General features: G+C 31.9%; 1 protein-coding gene across 2 annotated transcripts in view; it reads left to right on the top strand.

Moving 5' to 3' along the window:
• The window catches only part of LOC118196228 (beta-1,4-mannosylglycolipid beta-1,3-N-acetylglucosaminyltransferase brn-like), a 44,262-nt gene that overhangs the window by 3,049 nt on the left and 15,423 nt on the right, over positions 1–25,790 (top strand). Inside the window, exons 1-3 of one of the 2 annotated variants that reach the window (XM_085809199.1) lie at positions 6,991–7,095; positions 8,133–13,506; positions 15,183–25,563. In XM_085809199.1, the coding sequence (XP_085665325.1) occupies positions 8,172–9,377 (1,206 nt within the window). In that variant the 5' untranslated portion in view covers positions 6,991–7,095; positions 8,133–8,171 and the 3' untranslated portion in view covers positions 9,378–13,506; positions 15,183–25,563. Of the gene's footprint in view, positions 1–6,990; positions 7,096–8,132; positions 13,507–15,182; positions 25,564–25,790 lie in introns of those variants that run through there. The other variant, XM_085809200.1, reaches the window with a different exon arrangement.

Raw genomic sequence — 25,790 nt, 5'->3', positions numbered from 1 at the left:
AATTATCCCGAGTTATCTCAGGTTCGTATATATATTGTAGTTAATTATTATCCCGAGAAAACTCGGGTGAAGAAGAATTTGTTAATATGATTTCTTTTATCACGGTTTTACTCAGTCTGGAGGAAATGAAAGGAAATATTCAGCTTTGATTGGCAGTTTGCCAAATTTTGTTGGTTGCACGGTTCTTTTGGAGAGACTGGTCATATGTTTCCCTATTGTGTAGTATACGTTGACTTGTGGATTAGTAATGTATAAAGAAGGATGCATGCGTTGAAAAAATAAAATAATGGCAATGATGCAAGATAGCGAAAGCGATGATTTTTCAGATAGTGATTGTGAAGAGGTGGAAAAAATATCAAATCCAACGACACAGTGTACTCTGTGCTCCTGTGAAAGAAATTCCAATGGTAATCCAGGAAGAAAAGATACCAGTGTAGAATGTCAGGTATCACTCTGTGTTGTCCCTTGTTTCAAAAACTATCATACAAAAATCAATATTTAACTTTTTTCGTTTGCCCGGGATAGTAAATTAATATTAAAAATAAATGCTTTTACACTTTCAAAAAATAAAAAATTCAACTTAAAACCTACATATTTTGATGGTACTTACGTATTAAAGCAACCAGGCCAAAATTCGCATAAATTGCCAAATTTGGCGACCCTACTTACGGCAACCCTACGTGGTATACGTAGTTATGTAAAAAGAGCATGTGGAGATTCACAAAATTTTCCTGCATTTTCGTGCACATTTTTGTAATTTATGAGAAAATAGCAGTGTACATGGATAAAGTCAAGAGTGTGCGCAATGCCATTTTTGTGCAATTCTGGGATGTTTTTTTAAGTAAAAATAAGTCGACGTGTACATGGTTATGGCGAATACAGTTTTCAATCAGTGCTAAAAGCAATAGCCAAAAGATTTGCTCCGAAAAAATAATTCTGCAACTTATTAAAATTCGAAACCGGAAGGGTTTAATTGCTATTTTATATTTTAAAACAAAATAATATAAAAAAACTGTATTAAAAATTATCTGTAATTAATAAATGTACATTTTCTTTCTATTCATACTTTTTTACTCAAACTTAGAAATAGCGCCAACCTGGTTGCGATAATTCGTAAGTACCTTTGATTTGTTTTGTTTTGTTGTATTTAATAATAAAATTAAAAAAATGTGATGATTTTTTGCAATTTTTTTCAAAAAAATTTGTAAGGGAAGCGGTTAAATTCGTTCATTTACGAAGTACATCTTCATCAAAGGTGAAGGTTTGCATTCTCTACTGCTAGGCAAAATACCATATTTCTGTAGAAAAGCAATGCTTTCCTTTTCATCAATTAGCAGCCTCCACAGTCCCATTATGATTTCTTACAAGAAAAAAAAATCCATTTAGTACAACTAAAACAAGCACGAAGGGCCACTGCTCATCTACTGTGTGTGTGCGAATCATACTTGATAAGAGAAATTAAACTTAAATTTTTATTAGTTGGCCTGCTAGAGAATCTCTTTTTTGTTTCCATATTGTGCGTATTGCATATTCATAAAGTTAAGTAAGCAAAATCTATTTTACTTTACTGTAAAGAACATGAAAATAGTCTCTGTGCTCCAGTTTACCACAAAAAATTTCTACTATTAATAAGCATGTTTTCTGTCCTTTTATAGAATTTGTGCCTTTTCTTCTGTCAGTTTGACATTTCCTATTCATTCTAGGAATCGGAGCACAATGTTATGATTACCCAGTCCATCTTCCACTATTGGAACATTTTCTTTGTTATCATTCTCATGGTCTTGATCCTGAATTTCTTTTATTCTTTGCATTCTCGGTAATAGTTTCATTTAATGAGGTTTGAATTATTATTTTCAGTCAGCACTGATGGAGTCTTCAACTTCAGTGGAGTTCATACTGATAAACTGAAGCATGTTCTTAAGAAGTTCATAATTTCTCCAATTTCATATGTCTAGTATTCAAACCAGCTTTCCAGAAATAGTTCAGTATTATGATCATTGACATACTGCTTCACTCTTTATTGGCAAAATAAAAATTTTTCAAAACTGTTTGACTGTTCTAATATTGTCTGCTCTGATTCTAGGGCATATATTAATGAAGTATTTCATCCCTTCTATAATAGATTTTAAAAATGAGAATCTTTTTTTGATCCATGGGTTGAAAGACGTGTCACAGGCAGGAACTTGATTTAATGACATTTTCAACCTGAGAATGAGTATTTGTACAACAGAAGCAGAGTTTTTCTTTCCTTTACTCACACTTCTTAATCTCGCTGATAAAGTTCTTCTGGGGGGGGGAAGGATAACATCATCCTTTATTGTCGGACCACTAATTCATTGGTCATTGCTTGATGTTTTTAATATTTCTGAGATTCTTAAACTTTTCTGTTAGTAATAGTTTCTTCTACTATGACCCTGACATATTAGCACTTATCCAGAACATTACTCAGGTGTTCAGCTCTTGACCACCAACATACTTTTCTGCTTTAGAGCTATATGTTTTATCAGATGTTAGTTGATAAAATTTTCCAGCTTCAACACCCTTGAAGATATCATCAGACAAACTCAATCAGTTTAATTTCATATCCCAATATACAGTCTTTCCAGCATGTTTTGCCTTTTCTTCTATATAGCCAGCCATCTGTATGAACATTTGAACTCATGGTTCTTGTAATAGTTACTCATCTTTGGTCTTCAGCACTTCATGTTAAGAGGGAATCTTCAAGGTGCTTGAAGCATTGTGTGATCAAGTCTTTGAAGCATTAAATTTGTTCATAAATTCGTCCTTAAGCCTTTGAAGCATTATGTGATCAACATCTTCTTTATTAAATAACCATTTTTTGTTTAATCTTTCCTTTTCAAAGCATGCAGAATTTTTGTCCTTGTTTTTCAAGATTGTTGAATTATTGTCAACTCTTGGTTGATTTGCTTAAACTATACTTCTAACAAGCCATCTTCAATATCATTGAAAACATTGCCCTTACTTGCTTACAATTCCACCATTCACTTGTGGCAGTAAAACTAAAGATAATAGTAAACTGAAAGCTAAGCTAGTAGTCAAAGACTACACATATTAATTTAACATAGCAGTTTGATTGGAAACTTACACCTCCGTGATATTAACTTCAGCGGCAAGAATGTGAAGTTGAGATTTGGAATTCGTACAGCTGCTAGACATAACAACATGCACACTCAATTACAAAAACATGCTTTGACTACCCTTTTATCTAGTTCAGTTTAAATACTTTCTTGTTCACCCTAACTCATTTACATCGTGGTGATGAAATGCGAGAGAAATAAGAAAAGACAGAAAAAACTTGTTTGTTTCAACTGTAATGCATTTCTATTAGTGTGTAATTTTTTTAGTAGACTGTCTATGTTTTAACCAACTTAGATTGTAACATTTTCATAACTGTGGCTTGCGTTTTGACCTTATAATTGGAAAAGAGGTCAAGACCAACTTATTTCAATTCGTAAAAGAGGTTGGGTTGATCTTTAGATTATGGTAACTTGGCGAAAATTTGGCGACCAACTCTCCTACAGCAACCCTCCATTTTTTTTTTTTTTCCTGCCGCCATTTTGTCTTCACGAAGTAAAGACATGTTTCTTTTCTTTTTGTCTACTCAACACTTCTTCCGACAATCTACTAGCCGAATTACACTTATGCTAGAAATTTTATCTAACAAAACTGCTTAATCATGACAAATATTCACTGCAAAATTGGGGAAAAGTGCACAATACCATACTCCTTACGTGTTTTTCAAAATAACACATACACATAAACCATGTACACGTCGACTTATTTTTACTTAAAAAAACATCCCAGAATTGCACAAAAATGGCATTGCGCACACTCTTCACTATATCCATGTACACAGCTTTTTTCTCATAAATTAGAAAAATTTCACGAAAATACATGACAATTTTCTGAATCTTTAAACCCGGTAAAAGAACATATATGAAATTACCTGACCGCGAAAAAGTATTTACCCTTTCCAAATATGAACATTTCCACATATAAAATATATAAAATATCCAAAAACTTTTACCTCTAAATCATCTGCTATATTATAAACGTCACCAATGAATTCATACCGCAAGCATTACAAATACTTAGTATCAAATATTTAAATTATTTCCATGCACGTTTACTTCAACTAAAACGTATACCAAATTCCTACAAACATAAAATTCACAAAATAACTATCATTTAATTAAAATATCACTAAACCATGTACACGTCGACTTATTTTTACTTAAAAAAAAATCCCAGAATTGCACAAAAATGGCATTGCGCACACTCTTCACCATATCCATGTACACTCCTTTTTTCTCATAAATTAGAAAAATTTCACGAAAATGCATGACAATTTTCTGAATCTTTAAACCCGTTAAAAAGAACATATATGAAATTACCTAATTACGAAAAAGTATATACCCTTTCTAAATATGAACATTTCCACGTATAAAATAAATAAAATATCCAAAAACTTTTACCTCTAAATTATCTATTATATTATTAACGTCGCCAACGAATTCATACCGCAAACATTACAAATACTTAGTGTCAAATATTTAAATTATTTCCATGCACGTTTACTTCAACTAAAACGTAAACCAAATTCCTAAAAACATAAAATTCACAAAATAACTATTATTTAATTAAAATATAATTAAATTCAAAAACACTACTTAAAATATAAATAAGCACATACATTAAATTAATAAAAATTAGCTTACAATCCTAATTACTTTAAACTAAATCATTGCTAATAACAATTTTCCCAATAATACCAAATTACTTTACTTCCACTTACATTTAGAACAATGCATAAAAATAATATCCTCATATAATTAAAAATACTAACTTACCTAATCTTCTTCAGAATCTTGATTATGTGTCCGATAAACTTTTCTTATTTCCTCCGCTAAATAAAAAGCAAGCGTATGTGCGCCTGTTTTAGGATCTTTAAAACCATACTTATAGTTCACAGCAAGGTACCAGGTAAAATAAATAACTTAATAAAACATCTTTACTTCTATCACGCACAACCTTAAAGAAACACTTATTACTACCCCTTTCAATCCCACTAAATACCCATTTCGAATTCACTTTAGTTAGGACCATGGGATCCAAAAATTAACGAACGCTGTTTCACACAACACAGAATAAAGCCAAATACAAAATTTCCAGATTTTTTCCCGATTTCCCCCCTTTTCCGATTAAAGAACCGTAATTCGTCCATTAATATCACATGACATATCCCATGATCTCTCATTTCCCTCACACAAAATAATGCGTAATCAGAACTGAGTACTGCTCACATTATTACCAAAGTCCTAGGTAGTAACCTTTATCGCCTCCAAAATGTCGCCAAACTACCAGTTACCATATTCTAAAGATCAGCCAGAGGTTGGTATTTTGTTACTTAACTTGATTTAGTTTTTAAAGTAATATACTGATATTTTAATAATGTGAAATTTAATGTATTTCATCCATGTTTCACATTTGATATTATTATCTGGGTTTCATGTACTTGCTCATCTCAGCATTAATCATTATATTATTTCATTTGATTTTGTAACTGTCTTATTGTTTTTAAATTGTGTTTGTTGTGTACTTGTTTATGTGTATAACTTGTATTTGACAAATCATAACCTTCCAGAAAATCTACCATCACACTGTAACTGAAAATTTTAGGATACCTTTCTTATGTATACAAGTCAAAAACTTTGGTTCATTATAGTTAAACTCACTAAAAGTGGAATTGATGCTTATTAAAAAAAATTACAACAAATTTCGGTACTTTGGGATTGCCCCCGCCTTTTCAATGCTGGGCAGAAAGGGGAATGTTTTCAGTGTATGTTTGATATTACAATTAAGAATAGCCAACTCATGCAAGGGTAATCATGCATATGGATTTCTACTTTTTGTATTTAACCATCATTCCGCTGAATATAATATACCGGCTGTAAAAGTGTAAATATTGGCCATAATTTTTTTCTCTTTTTAATTGAATTTCCTGTTTCTCATAAAATGCTTCTTTATAAATAGAACAATATCTACAAGCCATAAAAATGAGTTTTCTTCCCCAAAGTCACCAATGAGTTGGCAACTTTTTGTTGGGGTGCGGGTAATTTAAAAGTACCCCTGTTTATCTTTTTGAAAGTATATGCTTGACTCAGTTATGTAAATAAAAGTGTTTTTTTTTTTTTTTAATACATGCTTCTCAAGCATATGTCAGGAATTGCTGTATCCATTGGTCCTGTTTAACCACTAAGAGTATTTTTTAGTGAAGCCATGTCAGACTTAGTATCGCAAGTGGGCCAAATAGTCATCAATGTACAAGAATGCAGGATACAAGAAACAAAAAGTCGTTTTCATAGTTAATGATGTAGTAAGTCAAAAAGTGGATCAATACATAAAATTTTACCTAATATTGTAGTTTGTAAAAAATGCAGGAGGAACTCGAGGAAATATGAATAGCAGGTTATGGATATTTGTAGTTTCTTTCTTGATACCTGGCATCTTTTACTGTAGCCAATTTTCAGATTCCTCCAGACATGCTCTCTCACACTTGAGATTTTCAGATCTCCCTGAGGACTTATTTCTTTTCATTACCAAGAAAAGTTGTTCCCACTGATACATATGTACCAACGAACATGGAAATCATGTACGATACAAATTTGCAGCTTTCTAAGAATCACTTAGGCAAATGTTTGTAAAATTTGGAGATACTCATTTCACTGAAATCGCTTTCGCTTGAGTCACATAGAATTTCTTCTAATTCCCTTTGTAAATGGGCTGACACTTTTTGAATTTTAGTTGAGGAAGTATTTCTGTAAAGGCAAAGTTCTGTAAAAATTTAAAAAAAGACTCTCTCAAGAGTCTTTTTAGCATTTGAGGTTGTATATACTCCTCAATCTTTGGTAGAATTTCAATTTTTATTAATAAATTATAATTATATATTTTTTGTTATTTTTAAGGTATTGAGAGAGGACTGCAGAACAATGAGGCAAGGTCACAGAACAATAAAACATTGAAATTGCTCAAGTGTTGAGAACATTTTAAACAATTAAACACAATGAATTTTAGGTATTGCTTGTTGTATTCATTGCAAAATAATATCATAAATTCGTATATTTTATTTATCACAAATGGTATTTTTCAGCAGTTCAAAAGATATTAATTTAAACTCATTTATATGATTAAAAATTTTCTGTGTAAAAAGACTACTAGGTTGATACATTCTTAAAGAAGAATATATTTTATAATTTCAATTTCATGCACTTAATATTTTTTATAATTTTTTTGGATACAAATTATTTGATCCCCTTTGTGAGGCCAAACAGCAACCAAGCGCTAAAGTCGCTGAACACTGGTAATTTGTTCAGGGTTCGAATCTTGGAAAATGGGCTGGCTGCATGGGCATTTTCCTGATTTTTCCCATGTGTAACGTGTATGTGAGCCAGTTTTCCTTGTAAAGTCCCTATAAAGGCGTCCCTTCCCTTAGCCAGGTATCTCTCAAGTGCTTTGCCGTAATTAAGTAAACCAACCCTTTTGTGAGACAGCATGGTCATCTCTGGTAAGATCACATCTATGCAAGTTACATTTATTTTGTATAGAATTCTTGTATATTATGCTAGGAATATAACAGGTAAAAAAAGCTCTAATATCTGTTTGGTGTATCTAAAATTTGCCATCAACAAAATTCAGCCTGTACTCACCTAATTCATTAAATTAAACCATTGTTTTATACTTCTTATAAATTTACAAAGATCAGTTCTATTTTCTTGTTAAGGAGGTAAGAGTAGCACACCGTGGATTAAAAGATGTCTCTTTCTCTCATTTTTATATGTATCTGATATTCTTAGTTCTTCATAAGCATTTAAATTTGCTTTGTCACTTAAATTTCAGTCTTTCTTCATTCTTGCATATGCATTTGGCAGTTTTGGGCTGAAAATTGTGATTCTTTGTAAACTGAGTGTATGTAGTATGTAATCATTCATTTGTTTAAAAATTTACTACTAATGTTCCCACTTTATAATATTATGTAAATTTTTTACACGTATGTGTGTGTGTGTCAATATATATATATATAATATATTTATCAGAACATTTTCATCTTTCAGGTATTCTATTGTTTGATTCGGGAGACATATTACAGAAAGATGCATATACTACCATCTTATTTTGGGCGATTTATTTACATGAAGAGTAAAATAAAATATTTAATTCTTGCATGTATAATAATCTTTGTGGTTGACTACTTTGGATTACTCCTGCATCTTCTTGAAATTGATTATAGTAGGTTCACATATCCATTAGATATTTCTATGGAGGAAACATTAGCAGAAATAAGAAGAAATAACAAATTTTTGTATCATCCTATTAATGAGTATAATTATAACTATAAAATAAAGAATGAGCAAAAGTGTTTACAATTGAAACATGATAAATATGATGATGTGCTTATATTATATATTATTAAATCAGCTTTACTTAACCAGAGGCGAAGAGATGGAATTCGCAAAACATGGGGCTGGGAAAACAGATTTTCTGATGTTACCATTCGCAGAATATTTATGCTTGGTGTGTCTGAGGATAAAGTTATTCAAGATGAAATTGATGAAGAGTATGTAAGGTTTAAAGATATAGTTCAGGCTGATTTTCTTGATACATATTACAACAATACAATAAAAACGATGCTAGCATTCAAATGGGTCATTCATAATTGCCCTAGAGCGCAGTTTATTGTATTTGCTGATGATGATATGTATATTTCAACAAAAAATTTGCTGAAATTCATACGTAATCCTTTTAATAAGCGTGTAGGCTTCAGGCGTAGGCGTAATGTGTTGGATAAATTTCTTCAAAATATGACACAGTCTGATAGGCTGATAACTCTTGACTTACTTCATAGAAGTCGTAATATAAATAAAAATTTTACTTTTCGAAAAATGTTTGAACTTGATCCTGTATTAAGTGCATTTGATGGAAGGCTTTTTGCTGGATATGTGTTTTCATCATCACCTATGAGACATAAATCAAGCAAATGGTTTGTAACATTAGCAGAATATCCATATTCAAAGTACCCTCCATATGTGACAGCTGGCACGTATGTATTATCTTATCCTGCATTAGAAGATATGTATTATACTAGTCTTTTTACAAAGCACTTCAAGTTTGATGATGTTTACCTTGGCATAATAGCAAAGAAATGCAATATAGTTCCTCTTCATAATGAGCATTTTTATTTTTGGAGAAAACCATACAGTAAAAATGCATATGCAAATGTAGTAGCATCACATGGATTTTCAGACCCAGAAGAACTGAAACAGATTTGGGAAGAACAGAGAAGTTTAGGTCATGCTTGAATGTTTAATTAACATCTTTCAATGCTCGTATATTTCGTAAAATATTTATCATGTTAAAGAAGTAATAAATGCATCATAGTTTTAAAATTAAGCATGTTCCTAAACTAGAGGAGAGAGCCTTCTAAAAGCAGCTTTTTGGTCTTTCATCTGTATGTTTGATTTATTTGTACAATCTTAACTGAAGTTTGATTAGTATATAGTTCCCTGAATTGATTTGCTTAATTACATGAATCATACTATTGCATAATTTACACATATGAGCTTTAATATGTATACACACACACTGTGTCCGAACAAGTCCTTGCTTGGCCTTTGCTTTTAGAACTGTTTGTCATAGAGATATACTTCCAGCTACAAAGGTGTTTTATATGATGCAAATATTCATGGTTTTCCTTTCTTAAATTTAAAAAAAAAAAAAAAAAATAAGTTTTGTAAAAATTACAAAATCTTAATTTTATATATTCTCACAGTCTCCTGGAAAATGTTAAAAGTCTATTTCTTTGTGATTTAGTAGTATATAACATTGTTTAATTTATAATTAACAATTATTTGGTGTGGATTGTGAAATGAAATGTTGATTGGGAACTGCAGCATATAAATCGGCAGGACCGTGCAGTTTTTGAGAATTCTATCTGGAACTAATATTATTCATTATGAGTGTGCAGACAACTCTGTGATCCTTGCGACATGGCTGCAACGATCACCTGACTTAAGCCCACTAGAAATTTTTCTCTGGCCTTTATGGAAGTTTATGAAAAGGAATCGATGGTCAGGTTCAGATTGTCATCTGAACTGTATACATTACAAAGTTCGAAATCCGGACTCGTTGGGACTTTGGCCATTCCGGATTTGGGATTTTTCCGGATATTAGATCATCACTTTAAATCTGGTGTAAGATGGCATGCAGAAATTATACAGTTAAAAATATGAAATCGTAATTTATGAAATAAAGAACAATTATGATCTAAAGGGTATCAAAATTTACAAAAAAAAAGCTTAATATTAATTATATATAAATAAGCTTAATATTATTATTAACCTTAATATAAACATTTCTTTCAATGTAAGTTGTTTAAGTTGCTTCCACAAGAAATTCAAAAAGTTTGTTTTTCTTTATCTTATGCCATATACAGTTGATTTTCCTCACATGATTTTGAGATGGATTGTAGATCCTTTAGCAGCTCCAGAATTGGAAACTCTTTTTGACATAATTGTCACACTTAAAAGCGGTGTAACAGCAGGGTGCCAGTGTCAAGGACCGTACCACTTGTCGAACATGTAGGTTGTTTCGAATGCTGTCATGAGTAACTAACATAAGGTATAATATTTTTTAATAAATTATGACCATATTTTTTAGTAATGGAATAATTAGATATTCTAGCAGAAATAAAGTGTGCGCCGAGTTCCAATAAAGACCTGAAAATGCCATCTGGGAGAGCTGAGACCCTGAGTCCTAGAGATACATATAATACATACAATACAGATAATGCGATACAACTGGTGCACATAAATCATAGCATAAGTCATAAAATACAGTACAGGTAAAGTAATTCAAATTAAACAATACGAGTATTAAGTATAGCCATAGGCCGTTTACAATTATTTGGGTCATTTGCATACTAATCGTAGACCCTTATAACAGGGTTGTTGATACTTGCGAGGTTAGCATAAAAATTCTAAGCAAGCCGGCAATAAAAATATTTCAGTTCTTTAATGCCTAATTCATCATGAAGTTTTTAATTTCGAACGTACCAGGGCGAGTTGCTGATCTGTCTTAGGACACAATTTTGCGCCTGCTGCAACTTTTTTCTATATGATTTGTATGAATATGCCCAAACCGGGCAGGCATAACATAGTATGGGACGCAATACTGTTTTATAAATAAACAACTTGTTATCTATTGAAAGTACACTGTTTCAAGAAATTAAGGGGTGAAGTGTAGCTTTACTAACTCGAAACGTTTTAAGGATAGATGTTATGAGTAGATACCATGAGAGAGTTTTACTGAGGATCACCCCAAGATAAAGGACTTGCTTGGCCCATGGGATATCTTCTACGTAAAGTTACAGGTTTTTATTGAATTTGTTCTTGGTAAAAAGGATTGCTTGAGTTCTTATCTACATTAACCTTGATCTTCCATTTTTTCAGTTAAGTCTCATGTATGTTTACGTAGTCTTGTAGTCGTTGTAGTGCTGGGCTAATGAATGCACTTTGTGAGAGGATCGCAGTGTCGTCTGCATACATTGCAAGTGTTATGTTCTGTGTGGTGGGAATGTCGTTTACGTAAATATTGAATAAAGTGGGTCCAAGCAGACTTCCCTGGGCGACCCCAGCAAATATTGCCCTACGTCTTGATAGTGTGTTTGACACGCGAACGACAAAGTGTTTACCGGTTAGGTAGGATTTGACTATGCTTGTGATGTAACCTGGAAAGCCCAGGTTGTGTACTTTGTAAATGAGTGCAACATAATTGAAAGTTCAAGCTTAGTTTTTATAAAATTGCCGTAATAATAACAGTCTAAAAAATAATAAGCTGGATCAAAGATCAAATTAGAAAATTAGAGAGCAGCGCAGTTTGAACTGAACATTAACTGAAATACTTTAGAACTAGTAAAGATAATTTTAGTCTAGTTTAATAGCGTTCATTATACATTATTGGCTTGTGTATCACAAGATTGGCGGTGAAAGCCAAGTTGTTTCGCTAAATTTTTTCTTGCTCCTATTGCATACTGAATTAAGCCTGAATTGTATTAGTTTAGTTATTTACTATACCTACGGTTATTTCTTGCACATGCTTAAAACTAATCTGAGTCTTGAATAAATAAACTCTGACATATACTTAGGGCTTTATCTAGGGCTGGCGCAAGATACCGCTTGGTGCAGTCTCTACGGGTCCTAAATTCTGCTACAAAGCGCCTTCCTAAGTTCTAAATGTTCACTGCAGCTAAACTTTGGATCCCAGTGCTTTCCCTAAATCATAAAAACTCCTCATCCCTTAATTTTGCCGCTTGGTGCTTCCCCAAATTAAAAAATTTTTGCCTTCCCTAAATTCTGCCATCCGGTGCTGACATATTCTGCTGGCGCTTCTGGGTTTATTGTGAATAAACATATCAGTTATTCTTAATTAAAGTAGCACTAAATGTAATCTTTTGGCATATGAGCTTCATTAACAAAATCTATTTTTAGCATATGAAAAGAAATTTTTGTTGAATTTTCCCTCGTCAACATTTCTTAGAGCATTTAAAAATCTATAATCATCGCCAAGCGTAATGTTAGCATAAAAGGTGCCATACTCTTGTTATTCAATTCCTAATATAAAAAAAAAAAGTTCAGTCATCGCTGCATGAGTTATTACTGAAGCTGTCATGTATTGATCAACATGCAGTGATGAAAGCAATTTATAATAAATAATAACTCAACAGGTCGCCGTCAGGGATGTAAAATAGGTGAATGTTTGGGTTTGAGATGTATGCCAAGCAGCTACTCAGCTACGGAGCCAAATTATTAATCTCATAAATTTATGCTTACATGATTGTTTTTCCATAACGAGGTATTTTATTTAGTGCGTAAGTAAAATTAAGAATCGGAATTTTTAAGTGAAAAATCTCTACATGTTTTATTATGGAAAGAAAAATCAAATGTGCATGCATAAAGCATTAAAAAAAAAAAAAATTGTTTGTGGCTGTAAGGTTCAGATTTTAGATCATTCCGGATAATGGACGTCCAGATTTTGGACTTTATACTGTATTAACTATGCGTGTGTGTAATACCAAATATATTAAGAGAGTTCAAAAGCGTTTTGTTTTAAGAACACAGTTCTTGGTAGTAGTTGAGCGCAGACATTTCAAACTAATATTAGTCAGTCGAGCATTGCAACCTTTATTATTTCACCTTAGAATTTGTCATTTTATGATTTCCTGTTGAATTGTAAGGATGGCTGTTTCTTAAAATTACCATTAACTGTTTTGCAGTTTTATGAATTAATAATTTTCCAGTTTTGTTATTGTGTACTACCAAATGCAGAGTATTATAAGACTGTTTTTTTTGTTTGTTTTGCAGTTATTGATGATGATTGTGGTATCTTATTTTATGATAGGCTGAGGGAGTTTTTCCCATCATTTTCTGAAATGTAAGTTTCGATTTTTGAGTATTAAAAAAAATCTTTGCTTCATTATTTTTTTCTTCCTTTTTGAAATAATAAATAGATTGATTCTTTCATTTAGAAAAATGTTTTGCAGTATACTTTTGCAATTTGCATTCTATACTAAAAGTTAAGCTCTGTCTAAAAATTTTTTATTGATCAAAGCTTTTTGAAATAGTCTGCATATCAGTGCTCATTGCTTAATCTATTAAAATCAAAGACTTTTTCCTAAACTCATTGCATCTGTATTGTTTCTTTCTATTCTTCTTTTAAAGAACTGTTTTGCAGTGGACTTTTGCCATTTGCACCACATGCTAAAAGTTAAGATCTCTTTAAAAATTTTGTATTGATCAAAGTTAGTTCGATAGTTTGCATATCAGTGCACATCACTTAATCTATTAAAATCAATGACTTTTTCCTAAACTCATTGCAATATTATTTTTCCTTCTTGTTACATAGAATATGCAGATTGATTCTTTCGTTTAGCGCACCATTCTTCAAACCAGGGGTGTGGTCATGAAAAACGTTTTGGGGTCACAAGGTTTCTGAAAACTGCATATCAGGGATCCAGACATAATATGAAATACTTATTCCTAAGAATTTGGGATCGCAATACAACTTGAGAACCTAAAAAGGGGTCGTGATTCTAAAAAGTTTGGGAATCTCTGATTTAGAGAACTAGTTCGCTGTTGACTTTTCCCATTTGCATTCTATGCTATAAATTAAAATCTCTTTAAAAATTTTACATTGATCAAAGCTTTCCACAAGAGTTTGCATATCAATGCTTGCCGCCAGAAACCTTTTTCTAAACTGCTATGTTATTTTTAGTTACATGTAAATTTAAATATTTCAATTTGTTGACAGCACATAAGAATTCTAAAAAATTGCCTGAAACTTTGAAATTAAATATCCCTATCAATTTTTATTATATGCAGGTTACATTTTGTAGATCATAAGTGGAACATTTTTCTAAATAATCATAAATGTAACATTTTTCTAAGTATAAAAATCGGAAGAGCATATAAAAGTAAATTTTTTTAAAATTTTTAAAAATTGATTTTTTAAAATTTAAAAATAGCAAAACATGAATATTTGCATAATTTAAAACGTGGTACTTACGTATTAACGCAACCACCATAGTAGAAGTCGCCAAATTTTCATAATGTGCCAAAATCTGTCAACTATGCTGATAACAATCAAGCAATGCCGCCATTTTCTTATGCTGTCTATTTTATTGTATTTCATTTTCCGGTGCTTTTCATAAACAAATCATAATACCTTTTTGCCTTAAACTTCATTGTAAAATATGAGCTTGGAGAATTTCCCAGCAATGAAAGAAACTGCTGTAAAATTTTTGCAAGAATACAGAATTTTTTTGAAATTTTTAGAGGAAAAACAATCAAATGCATTTCCTTGATATCCACTGTTCCAGAGGATTGCACAAAACCAAGGCTTCACAATTCTGTGTGTTTTTTTTTTATAATTTTTTTATTTATTTATTTTTATGTGAAACCAGATCACTATACTTCAAGAGGAGAAAAGTGCAAAAAATTTACAGAAAAAGTTGGAGGAGAAATTTTTTAATGTATAATGTAATTCTTATTTAATAATTCAAATTTATATTTTGAATTGCTAAAGTATGTTTTCTTTTTATATGTTGATAGTTTTTACCGACTTATGATAAACGTTGACAGTTTGGGAATCTTTCTAAGAAAAAGGCTCGAAAATCTCCAACTTGCATCTGATAAGTAACTTTTACCTTTTCTTCTGTAAAAAATAACATAATGCACTTATGTAGTTGTATGAATAGGTAAGTACCAAACATTTTTGTAATTCAAAGTATATAACTAGAGTCAACAGTTACGAAAATTAAGGCTGGGTAAGGACATTTGTAGATGCAGTGTATGTCCTTGAATATTACATAACTTTATAATCTATCAATGTTTTATGCATTACATAAAGCCATTATATTAGTACTTTAATAGCCATAATATTGTATGGATTTGTGATAACCTGAGTTGGTTAGGGATTTTGCAAAGGAAGTATCTTAACTTTTATGAAATGTTATGTTTTCCTGTATTGAATCATGTACCCTTCATTCATTCTGTAAAATTATGATAAGAGAGCATTAGAATTATGAAAGTAAATATAATAATTGTGGAATTATGAATGAATCACAAAGTAACAGCTTTGGATACTGCTTATCTTTTCATCTCTGTAAAATAAAACTATTTTAAAATACATTAATTTATTTAAGGAATTTGTTCATTAGTTCTATCTGGTGTTATGTGCTTATATTTTTATACTACATGATGCAAATTATCTGGACACCCCTAGGAAGTAAGAGATTTAACCATTGACATGGCACTGTATGCTCAAGTAGATATAAAAAGAGGTAGTAATGTTCAGACACATCATAGCAAATTTTAAAACCCGATATGGGTGAGAAACATAGCTTCAGAGAGTTGAAATAATCAGCTGCTTTTGTTATGGAAAATGCGTTTGTGAAATTTTGATAGTGTTAAAGATGACATATTCAGCTTTGCATGCTCTTACTACAAATTAAAAAGCTTCAGAAGTTACATCTGTTCAATCAAGACAAAGTCAAACACATAGTTTGACTGATAAAAGCCTTAGCTTTGTAGAGAAGTGAAATAAAACTGCATGGAATCAGCTAAAGACATTCTACAAATGCTGATGGTTGTAATATCAATAAAATGGCAATTCCTAGAAAGCTACAGAATTGAAGCTTTCATAAGAGAATAGCTGCACATAAACAGTGCAGCTAATGGCAGGTATCATATAGCTTGGTGTATAGCTGGATTAACTATTAAACAAAATAAGCATATGCTTAGGGTGTCAAGAGAAAGAGGGCACAGCAGAAATTTCTCATTGTTATTTTATTAGGAAATATATGATGTAAAACAGTTAATACTGCAGCTAAACTGAGAGGGGAATAATATTTTCGAAGTAATTCTTTCACTTTCTCCCAAATTTGTATTAATTAGCAAAGATTGGGTAAAAAGCTTATGGTAGTACTTTTAGGAAATTAGGAAGGACTTTATCCTTTGAAAAAACGGTGAAGTTGTTCCTCTTAGTTTGACTTTCAAAAGTTAAAACTTTTATGATTTTGATCCACATGCAGTATTTTCTGTTTTTTGCTAGTCAATAAGTTGTCAGGTATAGCTGTTAGAACAATGTTTCTCCGACCTGTTTTGTCCCATGCACCGCTTTCACTATTGCTGGAAGATCATCCTTTCTAAAGCTCAAAAAATACATTTATTTAGATTTAGATTATTTTCTAATGCCTTTTATAAATTAAATAGAAAAAAGAATAGAAAATGTTGATAAATACCAAAACTTGAAGTAGTTTTTTTTATATTCATAAACTAAAAATAAATACTTACAGCTGAATTAAAAGGCTGAATATATTCCGCCCCAGTTGAAAAATTGTCTTAGAACTTGAAAGTAGAACAACAAAGAAGTGAACAACCTTCAGTTTTGAACTGGAAGAAATAACAACTAAGAAACTGTTGTTGATTGTAATATTTATTTATTTATTCATTTTTTAGTTGCAATACTTTTAAATGACATAAGAAATGGCACTATGCTTGGATTTGTACTTTTGTGTGGTAAACCATTTCATTTAAGCTATTAAAGGCAGCAAAAATGCTTTAAAAATAATTTTTGAATTGTAAAATGATGAATTTAAATGTTAGTGCATCTAATGAAAGAATTTTGTGTCGCCGTTAATCTAGTATTTTAGATTATTTCAGTTTTTAAATAATAATGAAACAATAATGATTACTGGTATACAATAAAAGTTTAGGCTCAAGAAGCTTACTTTTTTCTTCATTAGTTCTGAATGATAATCTCTAGAATCATTTGTTATCTTTCTTCATGTTAGGAATTTTTAAAATGTCAGGCACAATTTTGCTGAATATTTTGGTGGTGTTACAGTATTTATTGTATTGATGTTATAATTCAACGCTCACCAGAGTTGTTTTTTTTCTTTCAATAGTTTCTGTTTAGAGCAAAGGTAAATTTTGATTCAGTTGATAATTGTGCACTGTGTGCATTTTTTTTAATAATTATATATACAAGGCTGATGGTCGCATCTTTTATTGGTGATAGAATATGGCAAATGTAACTAACTATTTAATGGAGAGTGAAAAGTCATTTTAATCATGGCTATTTATAAGAAATAATTTTTGGTGTTTCCAAGAATTGTTTAAACGAATGGCCAATAACTGCAACAAACATATCATAATGACGAAGGGATTCAAAGATGCCCTTCATGTCACATACTTCTGCAACAGTGGCGCTTACTTTGGTAACAGGGTGTTCAAGAGGCTCAATCAGTATCTCATGAATGAGATCCGTCATTCTTGTGATGTGTGTATTGCAGTTGCTGGTCATTCATTTCAACAATTCTTGTTAATGCCCATGATTAAAATTTTTCTTTTTCCATATTCTTCATACTTACTGAGTTTTCATGTTCATATTTTACATTACACTGTGCATTGTGTAACTTTTGCCCATGTTCTCTTTCACCTTATAGTTGTAACCATCAATCTTATTTCAGCCTTACTCACACACATGTTTGAATACAGCTGATGCCGAACTTTGGTAAGTCTGCTTTGAAAAAAAATCATTGAGCTGACCACAACACAAATAAAATTAGTTCTTTTACTTCTTTTTCCTCATTTTCAACTCTGCAGCAAAGAGGAAAATCTGACTCCCAGTGAATAAAAATCTACTTATAAATTCATAATTCTTTATTGAGTACTTTGTTGAATTTTACAGGGATGGTTAATTTACTACCACAAGCATTCTGGCATGATTTATTTGCAAATATAAATCAGTAGTACTGTTTATCAAGTTTACATGCATTTTGTATGTCTTGTACTGATGATATTCCTACACAGAAACCTTATGTACTTGTCCACTGCTGGCTCAATGGATAAGATCCATAAAGACTTGGCAGTTCGATCAGGCTTTAAATCCCAATGAACCAACAGGCAGCATAGGCGTTTTCATGGATTTCCCTATGTATAAAATGAATATGCACCAATTTTCCTTAGAAAACCCTTCATGAAACATTCTTCCCTTTAGGCACATACAAGGCAAAAATTGGTCCCTTTAGGCATTAAGGCAAAAATGTAGTCCCCATATTTTTGCCTTAATTAAACGTCTTATTTTAAACATATATTTACCATTGAAAATTATGCTATCTACAGCAATGCTAATAGTTTAACAAGTGAAGTATGAGACACAAAATGAAAATATAATAAATTAATATGTGATGCATAGTTTTGAAATTTATATCAGGTAGTAAAAATATGAACACAATCCTGATGCTAAACTTTAAAACTTTTAAAAATGGGGAGCCATTCATAAACCCTAAATCCTGGTAGCTGCGATTCCTTTGCTTTTTTTTTTTTTTTTTGAAATTGTTTATTTCTTTGCATTTGAATTGTAAGTTTTCGTGATAATTTCATTAGGATTTAGAAAAACGAAACTCCAGATATCAAAATTGAAGTTTAGGAAAGCATTTTTGGTTTAGACTTATTATTAAAATATAAGTAATGCAGAGGTTTATATTTAATATCATTGCATCATTTTGATGTTTCCAATATAAAATGTTGCATTTAAGTATATTTTGTCAGGAGGTAAAAATATACTTCAATAAAAAGAAATGATTTTTATATTGGTTTCTTAAACAAAATTAAATAGTGCTCAAAATATTTTTTTTTAATTTTTATTGTCAGCACAAAATAATTTAAATGATTGAAATATTTATGTTTTTGTATTTAAAAAAAATCAGTTTTTTGGAAGCTACGAAATTTTTATTTTTATTTTTTCCCAGTTTCGTGTACTTATATTTAGGAAAATTTTATGCTCATTATTAGAAATACAATACAAAAAGTATGGCTATTGTATAACAAAAATTATCGAAACATTAGAATGAAATATTTAATTTTAATATTGAAGATCACATTCAGGCACCGTACGCAGATTGACGTGTACCTAATTAACATTTGTACATGACCTAAAAATAAAATATCAGTTTAGAAAAGATTTTTTGATTTTAATATATTTAATCACGAGCATTGCTGTGCATATCATTGGGAAAAGTATTGATTGGTATAAACTTTTTTCGGCGAATTTTTTTACAGAAGTGCACAGAATTTGTGTTTCAGAATGCAGTAAGCAAGCTTGAGTATAAGCATATGCCAACTTGTAACATTACTTGCATAGATTAAAAAGTTTGGAGTAATACATTTTTTTGTGTGACTTAGGTTATGATACTAGAATAATAAAACTTCATTAAAGCATTAATGAAGTATTTTTAGCATTTGAGAACTTACAAATTATTTGTGTGAAAATTCTTTCAGTATACCAATTGTAACAAAATTATAAACGATTGTTAGATACCCTACTTTGTCAAATTTTATAATATTGTAAAACGCCAAAGCAAACGCAATAAAAGTAAGACGGCATGGTCAAAGAAATTCTTCGAAATTCAGTTGTGTTACCAATAACATCTTCGACAAACGAGTGTGGGAAACGGATACGGAATATATAAAGACGCTCGAATTTTTAGTACTACCAAAAAAAAAAAAAAAAAATTAACACTGTTGTTGAGACTTGCTATCATTTCTAATGGCAGAACTACCTGCCAGCATTTCTTTCTTGGCTGAGAAAATTCCCATTACCTTCAGCTTTTCGAGTATGTAATGGGGATTTTAATTTTTTGAACTAAAAATAGCTTTGCTACAGACACATGGGTCTATCCTGGATTTAGATGGTTACATTTATGAAAAGCTGAAGCATCTGTCCTGCAAATCATTGTCTGCCCTTCTAGCTGTGTACAGCCCACCGTGGAAACAGCATAACTTTTCTCAGTACATGGAAAAAAGCTGCTGTCATGCTCATAGTCAAAGTACAGAAATACCTGAAACATCCTTCGAAACATATGCTGATCGTACTAAGAAGTTGTGTTTCCATGCTTTGGGGAAAAGTGCAAACTGCTGCATTGGAGCATTCTTGCTACATTTCAGAGTAGTTTCCTTAGAGGTGGAATGAACACTAATGCTGAAGAAATGCTGCGTAAAGTGATCTTTCGGGAACTTCCATCTTTATCAAAAAAAAAAAAAACCTTTGCCAGGTTTTTTTTTTTTTTTTTTAATGTAAACTGTCACAATATATATATATAAAATAAAAGGAAGAAAAATTGTGGTGATACATATCAATAAAATTTGTTTCTACCTGTTTATGATTTCATCGTAAACTTGTGAAGAATTTCCTAAAAATATTCGAATATCCATAATTTTTACTGCTAAATATTTAATAATTATACATTAACTGAAATGTGTTTATAGAACAAAGGAAATGCAGAAAGATATTGCAGGTGATGTATTATGTGTCATAGGAACATGACAATAATAATAGTACAATTTCACTGAAGGGAAAAAAAAAAAAAAAAATGGCGTTTTAAAGTTTTCAGCGTTTTAAAAGGGAAATGGACATCTTTACAGTAAAATCATGGATGAAAGTTTTACTGTGACTCAACTTGGGAAGAAACTGGAAATTTATAGTGGAGGTGGGGTCCCTTTCTTCATTAAACAGCTGCGCTGAAGTGCGAAACGCTACCCCTCAAATGTACTTGTAAATTGGCGGATGACTCAGAACAGTAAACCGAAACTTGATCTTATTCTAATACCATTTCTGTAGTCTATGGCGAGAACAAACAGAAGTTTTTCTTTAAAACTAAATTTAAAAGTGATCTCAAATATAATTAATTCTTCATTATAAAGGTAAGTTATTGATTTGTAATATTACATAAACTAAATTCTTATAATTTTAAACTTGCTAAATATTCAATTCAGCTAAACTTTTAATCCATTTATCTGAAAAATCCAAACTTATCACCATTAACAATGCAAATGTCTACTAATATTAATAACGTATTGTTATATTAACATGAAATATTTTTATGATAAGTAAGAAATATAAATATAATATATGTGTTCGTACATTAAGAAACATAGTAACAGGCCAAAAATTAAAAACAAAATTTTTTAAACACGTCATGCGTTATAATGCAGGATCGATCAACCAATTAATCGGCTCGACAATCGAAAATCAATCTACTTGAATAAAGCTCAACATCTAAAAAGCGTTTCTATTAATATGCAAGATATACGAAACAAGTTTGAAGACATTATGAAAGAAGCTGAATTTATTGCAAATAAATGGGGCATAGAAACTAAATTTTAAAAAATAAAGAACCTAAAACACTCATTGTTAACAAATACGGAAATTATTAATAATATTTCAAAAATAAAGAAGACTTTGCTAATGCACTGCAAGTACAACTTTTGTTATTTATAAATACTTTCAGAACAGAAATCCAAAATTTGAAATCCGTTAAGGATTAAGCTAAATTAGCAATGTTAAAATATTACGGCATGACAAGCAGTTATTCGGGAGTGTGCAATTCACTTATATTGTATTTATCATTACCTGTAACCACAGCCACGAGTGACAGGCCATTTTCAATACTGAAACAAAAACGTATTTAAGAAACACTATGACACAAGATCTGTTCTCAAACCTATCACTATTGAGCGTTCAAGCTGAGATGACTGAGAAAAGGGATTTCCAAGTATTAATAAATAATTTTGCGCAAATGAAGGTTAGGAGACGCAAATTTTAAAATAATTTTTGTCTTTATGATGAAGTTTGGCTACCAATGTTATAAATTACATCTATTGAGGGAGGAAAAAATTAGAAAAGAAGAGCAGTACGGACTGAGGAAAATTAAATGGAAACAGTAAAAATGTTTAGCATTCATATTTTTTATAAAAATCATGTATTCCAGTAGTTTAGTGTACCAAAAGGTTTTTTTTAAAAAGGCAAGAAAACTTTACCATACATATTTTCTACAAAAACTGTATGTTCAAATAGTTTTCTTTATCAAGGTTATGATAAATATGTTTTATATTTATCAAATGTATTATTTACATTATAAGAGTTCTTATTTATTACTTGTATATTATTGCATAAATCATGTTCGTAAGTTGAGTAAATCACAGAGATACAGTAATGTAATAGCTTTTCTGTGCGTTTATCAATTATCTTGTCTGTCAGTTTATAATATAATTAATTATTTATAAGTTTGCTAAATTAAGCGGAAAAACTTAGATAGGCGCAGATTTTGTATAAAAATTTAAAACATTAGTATGTAAAACTTCTTGGATTTTATATAAAATTTCCTCAAATCTAGGTTTTCTTCCTTTTTTTTAATGCTATACGTCGACATGTTCCTTTTTTTATATACACTGACTACCAATTAGTATTTGGACACCTATGCAAATGACGATATCTGCGGTCCTAAGGTACGTCACGGACTCCGCCGGTATAAATCGTGTAGGAAACAGCATCGGCTTTAGTCGCATGCAAGATGCCTGGCAGTTCGGAGCTCTCTGATTTCGAGAGAGGTATAATTATCGGGTATCACAAATGTGGCCGATCCTTAAGGGACATATCTAGCGATCTGAAGTACCCAAAATCGACAATGGCCTATGTGATTAAGAAGTGGAAGGTGAGCGGTGATTGTCGGAATGTGCTCCGAGTCGGCAGACCAACGAAACTGGGAGATAGAGACGGACGAGTGCTGTCCAGAGAAATTCGGAAGAACCGCACCCAACCGATGGCCCTCATCCACAAGGAGTTTCAACAGGCATCCTGGAGTATTGTTTCAATGAATACCATCCGTAAGGAAGCACATCTGCTTAGTTTCCATGGTCGTGCTGCTGCCCATAAGCCTTTGATCACAAAGTCCAACCGCGCTGCTCGGTTAATGTGGTGCAAAGCACATCGAAATTGGACCGTAGATCAGTGGAAACGGGTTCTTTGGAGTGACGAATCAAGGTTCACCCTTTACCGTTCGGATGGCAGGGTCTGGGTGTGGCGTCTACCTGGAGAACGTCTCCTGCCAGAATGCATTGTGCCAACAGTCAAGTTCGGCGGAGGTGGAATTATGGTCTGGGTGTGTTTCTCCTGGTATGGGCTGGGACCGTTGGTCCCCATTCATGGTAAGCTCAACTCCGATGCCTACTTCACTATTTTGGATGACAATGTACTTCCTACGTTGTGGCAGTTTTACGGGTTGGACCCCTGTTACTTTCAGGACGACAGTGCCAGTTGTCATGTTTCGGGGTTAACCAAGGCTTGGTATGGTGCCAATGGAGTTCATCGAATGGACTGGTCTGCCCAGAGTACAGACCTGAACCCTATCGAGAACCTCTGGGACGAGTTGCATCGCCGAATTCAGGGGTGCACTACCCGTGCAAAATAGGTGAAGGAACTTCTATGTCTTCTCCAAGCCGAGTGGAAGAAAATACCACTAGCTGTCATACAAAGACTTGGGGAAAGTATGCCCCGGAGGGTCCACACTGTAATTACCTCTCGTGGAGGCTCTACCAACTATTGATTTTGAATAAAGTTAGTTTTTCTTTTCTATCACAGGTGTCCAAATACTTATTGGTAGTCAGTGTAGACTTATTCATTTATTATCAGTATGCATCTCAGTAAAAGGAGAGAAAAATCTGTTTCTCGCACTTACACAAAAAGTCTTTAAGTAACTAGATTAAAATCATATGACGTCAAATACCCAGACTAAAGCAAATTTGCATTTCACCAGTTGGTCAAGGGAAATTATTTTCCTTTTTATTCTTTCTTCAGGCCCACCAGCGGCCGAGCGGTAAAGTCGCTGAACACTGGTAGTTCGGTCCGAGGTTCGAATCCCATGAACGGGCTGGCTGCATAGGCGTTTTCGTGATTTTCCCCATGTGTAACGTGTATACGAGCCAGTTTCCCTTAGAAAGTCCTCGGCGAAGGCATCCCTTCCCTTAGGCAGGCAGCCTTAGTGTGCTTTGTCATAATTAAATAAACCAAACTATTCTTTCTTCATGCTACGTACCTTTTAACTGTTTCCTACGAACGTGCTTTTACTTTTTCACAATTGATCCAGATGTCATAAAAACATTGGCTCCTGGAATCCTTGATTTTTTTTAAACTTTTCGCGTTTTTTTAAATTTTTTATTTATTTATTTTTTATTTTTAAGCATATTAAATTTATTGGGAAAGGGGCCCAGGAAATTTTTTTGCATAGGGGGCCCAAGAGTTCTAGTTACGCCATTGCTTTGGTCCTAAAGACTGGTAGGAAAATGGTTGTATATTATCGAGAAAACTAACTTCGTTACTCATAAAAATTTTTAGAAATGCTTTGCATGTAATTAATTTATGTTTATTTTCAGCTGAGTAAAGTAAGAAATTATTTATGTAAAAATGTTTGAATTCTTAAATCTGTTGTGGCTTGAACGAATACAGAAATTTTAAGTACTGATCAATGCCATTTTATTTGTTTTTTGTTGTTTTGAGAATGGTAACAAAAAAGATTATTCAGTTTTGTTGTTTTTGGAATGGCAACAAAAAGATTATTCATGTTATTGTTCTAAGAATTGTTTACATTTGCTAAAAACGATAATAAAGATTATTTTTTATTTAAAATGTGGATTAACGTTATTTGAAGAAACGGAGTTGTTCACTTTCACGCCTGTCGAATTAATTTCTACCTTTTCGTTGCCCTGCGTTGGCAACACGCTTTTGAGATTTGTCGTTCGTAGAATTCGGTCGCTAAAAAGCGTAGCTGACCTGTAACTGTTGTAATTATTATTTTATGCTTATCTGTACTCCTGAATTATTACTAAATGTTTACGTGTGAATGTTATATCATTAAATGTCTTCAGTTCGATTTAAATACACCAAGATTCGTTGAATTTATTAAGGATAATTTAAACCGAAACTGCGTCATCCATGTCGGCGCCATTCTAATACGAGGTAAACAGGAGTTCTAATTATAAGGATTAATTTGGAGTCGGGAGCCAATAACTGGTGACTTGGAATTTTGATTTTAAAGTGAATATGTCTGAAGACGATAAAACTGTTAAAGATCCTGCACACCAACTGTGTAAGGTAAGTGTCAAAATTTCTCCATTTTGGTTGGATAGCCCAGATTTTTTTTTTTCCCTCCCCGTTGAGGCTCAGTTTAAGATAAATAAAATTGTTTCGGAAGAAAGGAAATTTAACTTCTTAGTATCACAGTTAGAACCCAAATATGTTGAGAACATCTGGGATATCGTAACAAGTAATTCCGCTACTAAATATTCAGAATCCAAAAGAAGGCTTCTGGATTTATTTAA

Source organism: Stegodyphus dumicola, chromosome X2 (assembly GCF_044657685.1).
Source record: "Stegodyphus dumicola isolate Sdum_Otavi_A_Nest chromosome X2, ASM4465768v1".
Taxonomy (NCBI): domain Eukaryota; kingdom Metazoa; phylum Arthropoda; class Arachnida; order Araneae; family Eresidae; genus Stegodyphus; species Stegodyphus dumicola.
Note: the sequence above shows the minus strand (reverse complement) of the source record. Positions and strands in the feature narration are given on the sequence as shown.